This window comes from Oxyura jamaicensis, chromosome 4 (assembly GCF_011077185.1).
Source record: "Oxyura jamaicensis isolate SHBP4307 breed ruddy duck chromosome 4, BPBGC_Ojam_1.0, whole genome shotgun sequence".
Taxonomy (NCBI): Eukaryota; Metazoa; Chordata; class Aves; order Anseriformes; family Anatidae; genus Oxyura; species Oxyura jamaicensis.
The window spans coordinates 96,187,531-96,196,867 of record NC_048896.1 but is presented as its reverse complement, the minus strand read 5'-3'; the positions used below and the strand labels follow the sequence as shown (position 1 = coordinate 96,196,867).

The 9,337-nt window shown below is 59.2% G+C and overlaps 1 protein-coding gene and 1 pseudogene across 1 annotated transcript; both read right to left on the bottom strand.

Moving 5' to 3' along the window:
* Positions 1–1,109: 1,109 nt before the first annotated feature.
* HTRA2 (HtrA serine peptidase 2) lies at positions 1,110–8,301 on the bottom strand. Its single transcript, XM_035325855.1, has 8 exons — positions 8,294–8,301; positions 7,619–7,988; positions 7,359–7,553; positions 7,073–7,105; positions 6,557–6,665; positions 5,705–5,774; positions 1,803–1,898; positions 1,110–1,483 (listed from the first exon to the last, which is right to left on the bottom strand). The coding sequence occupies exons 1-8, from the start codon at positions 8,299–8,301 to the stop codon at positions 1,318–1,320; spliced, it is 1,047 nt and encodes a 348-aa protein (XP_035181746.1). The 3' UTR covers positions 1,110–1,317.
* A 139-nt stretch (positions 8,302–8,440) lies between these two features.
* On the bottom strand, positions 8,441–9,328 carry LOC118166104 (annotated as a pseudogene).
* Positions 9,329–9,337: the final 9 nt, after the last annotated feature.

The following is a 9,337-nucleotide window of genomic DNA, read 5'->3' as shown; positions in this document are numbered from 1 at the left end:
CCTGTGAGTGGCCGCCCCTCCCCGCAGCTGGGGCTTGCTGGGGAACAAATTCCACTGGTGAGGCCAGGGCCAGCCTGAAAGGAGGCCTGTTCTCTGTGTGGGAGGCACGGGCGTGCAGGGAGCAGTGCTTTGAGCCACCCTCTGCCACAGCACCCCCAAGGAACCGTGCTTCCTTCATCTCCTAAAAGTGACGGGAACCCCTCCACGGGCACGGCCTGGCTGGACACTTGCGCTCCTGCTGCTGGAGCAGGGCCCTGGTGCAGCCTCCCCGGCCCCCCAGCACCCTCCAGCTGCAGCAGCTCCCTGCCTCCCACAGCTGCTGGCAGGGGCACTGGGGCTGGAGCGGAGCGGGGCTCTTCCAGGAAGGCGAGCACAGCCTGAGCTGCTCCTTTGCTGTTCCTTCCCAGCACAGACAGGCTCTTGGCCGCCAGCTGCAGAGGACAGGGAGGGAGGGAGCGTGGCCAGGCAACAGAGGGCCCGTCGGGTCCCCAGGGGCCGCTGCGTGCGTGGGAGCGCAGCGTTCTGGCGCGGAAAGATGCCGGCCAGGGGAGGGAGGGAGGGAGGGAGCCCAGAAGGCGCACAGCCCTCTTACGGGCTCTCCCGAACCTCGGGGCTGGTGCCGTAAGCTGGCTTGGCCGTGACAGTGAAGACCCTTTCACTGCGACCCAGAGAGCCGTGTCCAAGGAGTAGATGCAGACACTGACACTGGAGCATTTTGCAGTGCTCCACACGGGAGTGATGCGACCTGGAAAACATCAGCCCACTCCCCGAGGCCTTGCAGGAGCAGCCCCATCAGCAAGCTCTGCCCAGGCCCATCACCCTGCACACGAGGGAGGTGGTGACAGCCATCCCCTGCAAACAGCTCCAGGGCCACTCACCAGCAGAGAAGGTGGCCTCGGGAGCCACGGCCTGATGAGAGCCCATGCGTTATGGAGTCCAGCCACAGCCCATGCAAGTGCTGAGGGGGTGTCAGGACACTTGGGGGACGTTGCTGGTCCTCCCACCACTGCGGACTGACAGGAGGAACAGGGTCCCACATGGCCCACCACTCCCAGGCTGTATGCAAGGCACCCTGCGCCACAGGAAGGAAGCCACGAAACACCCAGGGGCTCCCTAGAAAAGTGCTTTATTTGAGCAGGGCGGGGAGTGGTTGCACACTGAGTCCATCCCAGTGCCGTGCCCCCTGCCTGGCCCCTCAGTCCATCGCAAGCTCTCAGTCTCTCCCCAGCGGGCACACAGATGCGTCTCAGTCCTGCGTCCTCGGCTCTCGGCCAGCACCGCCAGCCAGCGCCCAGGGCGGTTTGCGCGGCAGCACGGCTACTCCGTGACCTCGGGGATGACGCTCACCAGCAAAGTGTCGTAACCACGGCGTACCAGCAAGGCCAGGCTCTGCTGTGTCCGCACTGCCTCATAGACATCCTCTGCGCGGCGCGTTGCCTGCCCGTTGATCTCCAGCACAACATCGCCTGCCTTCATCCCTGCCCTGGAGGGAGAAGGAAGTCAGGAGTGCACAGCAGGCGAAGCAGACGCTTGCCTGCGGCTCCATCCTCCGGGAAGGAAGGAAGGAGAGCCAGGCACTACAGGAAGCTGGGGCTGTTGTGCCAGGCATTCCTCCAGCTCCACGGGTAGCTTGGCCAAAGGGATGCTAAGCCCAGGCAAGAGCAGTCAGCTTCTGCTGCAGACTGAGTGGTCTGCAGGGCCCAACCCCTGCTGCTCTGGAGCAAAACACTCGGAGCTAAATACATCCCACCCCATGTACTTGCTCTCCTAAGCCAAACCCCAAGGCACAGGTCGGCACTTACTGATGGGCTGGGGAGCCGATGATCACCTTGTGGATCAGCACTCCGTAGGAAACATCGGGAAAGCTGGGGTCACGTAGCTTCAGCTCAGCTAGGATGCTGCAAAGTGAAAATCAGCATCGTCGTAAGGAGCTGGGAAGCAGAGTTCCTGCCCTGCTATGACTGCACAGGCTTGAGGAATGTGGTGCAGAACCTCTCCTTCTGTGCTGCTGCAAAACCCTGGGGGCACCCAATCACCACTGTATTTCTGCCAAAAGCTAGAGAGGATGTAAGTCCTGGACACGCCAGGGAGAGCTGGAAACTACCAGAGCTGCGGCCAGCTGGATCCCAGCTTCTGGTGATGCACTCCCCACGTCTGAGCAGCCCCAAGTCAGACAGCTTTTACTCGTATCAGATCTGCACCTCCCCTACCGCAGTTTCCCTTCTCTCTCCTGCAGATAGGTTGCAGGAGAAAAGCTATGCCCCTCCTTTTGCCAGATGTGCCAAGCAGAGGTATGCCTACATCTCTCCCCTGGAGTCTAGATTAAACGCTACCAGTTCCTCCAGATCAGGTTTTCTAACCCTAGTTCTAAATTCTGCACCTCTCTGCTCCTCTCTGGATGCTACCTGCTCCTGAGAGCCGTGGACACAGCACTCCAGCTGGATCTCACAACTGTGCGCCACGGGAACTGCCCTCTTGTCTCAAATACTGTACCAGCTCTGATCCACTGTAACCCCAGAAAATCCTGCTTGCGGCTCCTTGGTACCCACCAGGTACCATTTCATCAGCTGTGACTGCCTGCTTTAGGCTGGCTCGTGCTGAAAAAGAACTGTTGCTCAGTACTTTTGCACAGATCTTTGTGAGTTGCTATCCCTTCTTGATTTGGCAGCGTCACAGCACAGATGAGGTCAGAAGGGTGCTCCACGGGTTACCTGGTCCAACACCCTGCTCAAGCAGGGGAAGCCAGAGTGGGCTGCTCAGGACTGCGCCCAGTCCAGTGTTGGATGTCTCCAGGAAGGGAAACTCCACACAGCCCTAGTCAGCCTGCACCAGGGTTTGAACACCATCACAATTTAAAAAAAAAAGTGATGTATTGCGTTCAGGTGGAATCTGAAGCGTTTCAGTTTGTGCCCATCGCCCCTCGTCCGGTCAGTGGGACGACCGATGTGATGTGAGCTGCGTACTTACCACGACCAGTCTGCTTCCCCTCAGTCACCAGAACCACGCTTCCCCTCAGTCACCAACACAGAACCACGCGTGCCTTAGGCAGGACTCCACAAACACAGCAAGCCCATGCCAGCAGGTGAGCCCCCACCCAGACACTCAGTCACCCCCCCCCGGCAGGATGGGGGATGGAATCAGAAGGGCAAAAGCAAGAAAATAGCTGGAACGGGCTGCCCAGGGAAGTGGTTGAGTCCCCATCCCTGGAGGTCTTTAAAAGACGTTTAGATGTAGAGCTTAGGGATATGGTTTAGTGGAGGACTTGTTAGCATTAGGTCAGAGGTTGGACTCGGTGATCTTGGAGGTCTCTTCCAACCTAGATGATTCTGTGATTCTGTGAAAACTTTTGAGCTGAAGACAAGTTAGTAAGTGAAGAAAGAAGGAAGCAAACAAAAACACCCGGGATGCAGAGGTATCACCGCCTCCCACCTGCAGACAGGTGCCCAGCTTGGCCCTGAGCAGCAGCCGCCGCGAGGAAGCTCCCCCAGTTTTACTGCTGGGCACAGTGCCGTGTGGCCCACGCCGTCCCTATGGGCAGCTGAGGCCAGGTGGCCCCGCTGTGCCTCCCCCAGCAGGAAGCCGTGTGAGGAACAGGGAAGGCCTTGGTACCGGGTACGCACTGCTCATAGCTGAAACACCGGTGTTACCAACGCTGCTTTGGTCACAAATCCAAAACACAGCCTCCTGCAAGATTCTACAAAGAAAATCTCCTCCTCCCCAGCCAGCCCCGATACGCAGCGTGGTCAGATCAGGGGCCTGCCTGCACTGCCACCCATCCTCCACACCGCCTGCTGCAGAGGAGGTGGCTCCCTCCCCAGCTGCCTGTGGCCCCCAGCTGCCGGCTCTGGAAGCTCCTGAGCTGTAACGCTGCATCGGAGCTTTTGACGTCCCATAAGATCTTGCTTCTGTAAGGGTTGCTCTTTTAAATCCTACAACACCAGCAAGTTCCACCACACACAGCGTGAAGAACCAACCCCTTTAACATCTCTCTGGTAACGTCCCCACCAGCTCCTGTTTCATGTAGAACCTGTTCCCAACAGGTTTCCTTTTCCTCCGATTTCCTTTGCTGTTTCCGAAGTCCTCTGCTCAGCCCTCACTCTGTGCTGTAGGGCGGCACAGCAGGAGCTCAGGCCCTCACCAGCTCTGTACTAAACATTACCTGAGAAGACGCTTCCCTAGCTGTACTTTCCTCTCCTCTCTAGAGAACCATGTGAATCTCCGCAATGACTGTTCATGCGAGAAAAGAGTGCCCATAGGGTGCCCACATGGGCTGTGCTCTCTGATCAGAGCCCCACCTCTGGCTGCGGGTACGAACCTTACCGAGCCTGCTCCGCACGGTGTCCCCTTCGGCAGCAAGCTGCCCCGCCGGCAGCTCTAGTGCTGAGCACCAGCACCATCTGCTGGGCACGCCGCTGGTGCTGGCAATGTTCCTGCCCACCCTGCTGCCCCAAAATCCAAGAGGCGCTGCGCATCTCCTCCTGCGTGCCAACCCAAGGCACCCAAGGCACCAAGACTCGTGGTGTGCAGCCCACAATCCCAACCAACCACAGGAGCCACCAGAGCTGTAGCAAGGGCAGAAGCACAGCCCTCAGATGTGGTTCTGCCAGGCATGTGGCAAGCATCAGCCCCACTAACATGCTGAGCCCCAAGAGTCTCTTGAAAGGTGGCTTCAACAGCCAGGAAAGCAAAGCAGGCACTCTGCCTCAGGGAAAATCGCTGAGAGATGGGAGTGAAGATCCAGCGCTCTCCTGACAGCTGCAACCAGGAGGCCACAGACAGAGCTGCAGCAGTTCCCTCGCAGGGCCTGCAGCCCTGGGCAGTGCTCCGTGCCCCAGGGTGCCCGGCTTGGCTCGTGTGTCCTGGGGACCAGCAGAAGCAAGGGCAGCAGGTGATCCTCGCATCGGACCCGCGCGGGTTGTCTGTCTGCAGCCCTGTTTGCTGACCAGAGCATTTCTTGAGATGCATCTCAAGATGGAAAGGAAACACAGCGCCCTTCCCAAGCCACAGATGCGAGGGTGAAGAGTCTCAGACTTGCAAGTCATCTTCTTCCCACTTGCCAGTGCTACTGGTTAGGACCACGATTTCTGTCGAGGCAGCACCCAGCTTCGTCCCGACACCCAAGACCCTCGCGCCCCCCTCCAGGAGGCAGCCATGCCGTGTGTGCCAGCACAGCCTGCCCTCCTACCCCTCCCCTCCTCCCCCAAACACTCAACTCTCCTGCAGGCACACCTGCCATTTCTTACTCTGGAAGAATAAGAACTGCTTCTGCACCACTGCAACCTGCCTGCCAGATCGCTCCTCGCACAGAGTACAACCCGCCCAAAGTTTTTGTCACAACTTTCAGTTGGCACCATGAACATCTGCTAATTACACGTTTCTGGTGGCTGTTCATTCCGGCAAGGGCGTTGCAAGGGCTCTCTGACTCCTCCTAACGACAATTAAGACACCGATGTGGTAGCCTTAGGGACTTTTTATCTGCTTGCACATTCTGCCACAAGCACAGAAATTTGCAGGCCTCTAATTTACCCGTCACACAACTTACAGTCTAAACACAACACCAGCAAAGAGATTTTAGAATTTAAATGCCTGAGCTGCAAAGACAATCCTCCCCAAAGCTGGCACTGCCAGATAGTTTGGAAGAGCCCCTCACAGTCACCACACCCCAACGAGATGGCCTGTTGGCCCCTGGTCTCAGAACACCTACCTGGGCGTAAGAGTCAGCATCATCACTCCGATGTAACGGCGCCTGGTCTCTGCGGTACCGAACCAAGAGCCTGGCGATGGAAGGGACATCAAATGGCAGGGCTGAAAACAGACACACTCAAAACAGCACCGGGCTGAGCCAGGAGAATCACAAAGCACACTCGCCTCCAGGCGGACATCGCACGGAGTGGTTCTGACCCCCTAACAGAAAGCCTGGGTTCCGTTCTGCAGCTTTACAGGCGCTGCACACTTTGCTTTCTTGGTCTGAGTTGGCATTGTTTTGCCTGAGAGCATCCCTCCATAACATTGAGTCAGAAAACAAGAATCTGTGTTAAACCAATGATCAAAACCACGAAGAAACAAAACCAGGCGCTGCTCTACGGGACGAAATGAGCCACTTGTCACTTGCGATACAGTTGACTTCTGTACTTGCGTTTCCATTATTGACCTTGGCGGTACCCACAGGGCTAAGTAGCCTCCAGGGTCCAGGTCACCCTTCCCCTTCTTGAATCTCAAGAAACGGTGCGCTCACCTACTCCCTGGGGACGTAACCACAAGCTACCTGGGACACTGCATGTCTTTATCTGCGGCAGGAGCAGGCCAGCATCCTCCCTGCGGCCAGTTCCTGTCATGCTCTGTGGCCACAGAAGGGGCATGCAGCTTTCCCCCGGGAAAAGCGCTCACTGCTTCATGCCAGACGGAATCATCTTACCCCCACACGACACTTCCTCCTGCTACACGTGCCCTTCTCTCTGAAGGAGCGCTGAGAGTCCAGCTAGGCCAGGGCTTCCCGCTTCCACGCTCCTCCTGCCCTCCTTCCCCCAGCGCCTGAACAGGGAGGCGCCCCACTCACTTTTGCGGTGTTCCTCCTTCTGCAGGAACTTCCGCAGCCGGTCTGAGGGGATGGCGAAGGAGATGCCCGGCGTCACCTTCATGGTGTTCACTCCAATCACTTCGCCATCCTGCAGGGAAAAGGGCACGATGTTCTCCAGCCCTCACCTTTATGGAGAGGAGGGGAAGCAGCATGCAAACCCGGAGTCCTGCCTGTGCCCCCATCCCTCCCCAGCCTGCCCGAGGCTGGGCAGGGACGGGCCCCACAGGCTGCAGCCACACAACCCTCCCCACGCCCCGAGAATATCAGCCATGCTGGCCTCACCACGGCAGGGTTTGGCTCTGCCATGCACGTTCCATCGCTGTGGGCTCCCCAGAGCAGCTGCTGAACAGAACCAAGCAGGGCTCCCGCCCTAGGCTCATTCCCTGCTCCCTCCTCAGGGAGCCTGGAGCATGCACGGTCCCTCCTTCCTGACCGCTGCGAGCACCCAGCCCCGGGAGGCACAGAGCCCACCCGTGCACCTGTGGGAGAACTTACCAAGTTGACGAGGGGACCCCCGGAGTTCCCAAACTGCAGCAGGAGAGAGAGCAGTGAACAGGCCATGAAAGAGACACCCTCAAACAGCCCAACCCTCAGCAAGGAGGCAGAGCCCAGGGGACAGGGGGCGGGCCAAGAAACAGCCAGGTCACCAGCCAGAAGCCCCCTTCTCCCAGCCCTCCAGCCCAGCTTCCTCACGGCACCCAGAGCCCTTCCCCAGCTCCCCCTTCCCAGAGAGGGCCGTGGGAAGGGGTGCCAACCGCCGCGTCCCCCCCAGCTCCCTTACGTCGATGGCAGCATCGGTCTGGATGTACTCCATGTCAGAGGTGCTCAGGCCCAGCTCCCGGCTGCCGCGCTGCGCGGAGCTGACGATGCCGGAGGTGATGGTGTTCTGCAGGGCGAAGGGGCTGCCCATGGCCACCACGAACTCTCCCTGGCGCACCTCGGAGGAGCGGCCGAGGGGCAGGGTGGGCAGCGGGCGCTGGAAGAGAGGAAGAGGTGAGCGCAGAGTTGCCAAGGGAGCACCTCTGCAGCAGTAACACGCACCTTAGGCTTGATCTTGATGGTGGCGATGTCTGCGACCTGGTCCACGTCCTGCACCACCGCGTCGTACTGCTCCCCGCTGGCCAGCTTCACCCGCACGCGCCGCCGGTTTGCCACCACGTGCGCGTTGGTCACAATGAGCCCATCCGGAGACACCAGGAAACCCGAACCGTTGGAGATGGGCACGTCGCGGCCCGAAAACGGGTGCCTGCAAGGGGGGCAGAGGTCACGGGGGTGGCAGGGACCCGGAGGGGACCGGCGGGGGCCTGGGGCAGCAGGCGGAGTCCAGGCAGACCGGGCAGCCCAGGCTGGTAGGGCTGGAGAGCAGCAGGACACAGTGAGGAGGCGCCCGGGCGGCAGCACAACGCGGGGGCTCCGTCACGTCCCCCTGACCCCGTCTCAGCAGTCTGCACAGATGTGCACGCAGCGGGGGCACGAGCAGGAGGAGCCACAGAGCCACACACAACAGCAGAGGCGTAACCCCAGCAGGACCACAGGGGCACAGTGGAAAGCACACCTGACTGGAGAGCTGCACGGGACGGTGCAGGTTCTGTAGGAGAAACAGGCATGGGCTCTGGGAAGGACGTAACCTGAACACAGAGCTTTGCTTCGGAGCAGGTAAGAGCCACCTAGGACGGGAAGGGTGCATCATCTTCAGACAGCTGAGGGATGACTCACAGTCGCATGCCTTGGTACCCCCGGGAGACATGCACAGCCCTCAGCCTGCTGCAGAGACAACAGCAAAGTATGGGCTTGGTGTAGGGCGAGGGGCCCAGGGACAGAGACCCAGAAAGGTCTGAAGCGTGCAGCGCTTTTTGGCCTTGTTTCTTGGGAATCCCAAATTCCTGTGCCAGGAGGCAGCATCTGCGGGAATGCAGCGTGACACAAAAGCTCGGGGGGGACCACTGAAGCCAACTGGGCACCACGAGCCCGTGGGACCAGACAGGGTGCGGCAGGCTGATCACAGAATCACTGAGGTTGGAAAAGACCTCCAAGATCACCCCCCCCACCAATACCACCCACTAAATTGTGAGAAACAAAGCTGCGTTTTTGCAATAGAAATGACCCCTCGGTGTCCCTCAGCACCACGTCCAACCTTTCCCCAAACACCCCAGGGACGGTGATGCTACCATGTCCCTGGGCAACCCGTCCCAGTGCCTGACTGCTCTTTCTGAGCAGAAATGTCTCCTCATTTCCCACCCGAACCTCCCCTGCCGCAACTTGAGGCCATTCCCTCGAGTCCTATCGCTAGTTATCTGTGAGAAGAGGCCGACCCCAGCTCCCCACAGCTGTAGTTGTAGGGTGCAATGAGGTCTGCCCTGAGCCTCCTCTTCTCCAGGCTAAACAACACCAGTTCCCTCAGCTGCTCCTCACAGAACTTGTGTTCCAGACCCTTCACCGGACACACTACTTGGCCTTGATGTCTTTCTTGTAGTGAGGAGCCCAAAGCTGAACACAGCACTCAAGGTGCGGCCTCACCTGAGCTGAGTACAGGGGGACGATCACCTCCCTGCTCCTGCTGGCTACTCTATTTCTAATACAGGCCAGGGTGCCATTGGCCTTGTTGGCCACCTGGGCACACTGCCGGCTCATGTTCAGCCAAGCATTGATCAACATTTCCAGATCCTTTTCCTCTTCACAGTCTTCCACCCACTCTGCCCCAGGCCCGTGGCACTGCATGGGGTTATTGTGGCCAAAGTGCAGGACCCGGCACTTGGCCTT

Bases quoted from the DNA above. Each gene is read 5' to 3' on its own strand.
- HTRA2 (XM_035325855.1), bottom strand. The intron at 7,554-7,618 runs GTGCGTGTTACT...CCTCTCTTCCAG, and splicing joins CCATCAAGATCAAGCCTAAG to CGCCCGCTGCCCACCCTGCC. The intron at 7,106-7,358 runs GTAAGGGAGCTG...CTCCTGCTGCAG, and splicing joins AGACCGATGCTGCCATCGAC to TTTGGGAACTCCGGGGGTCC.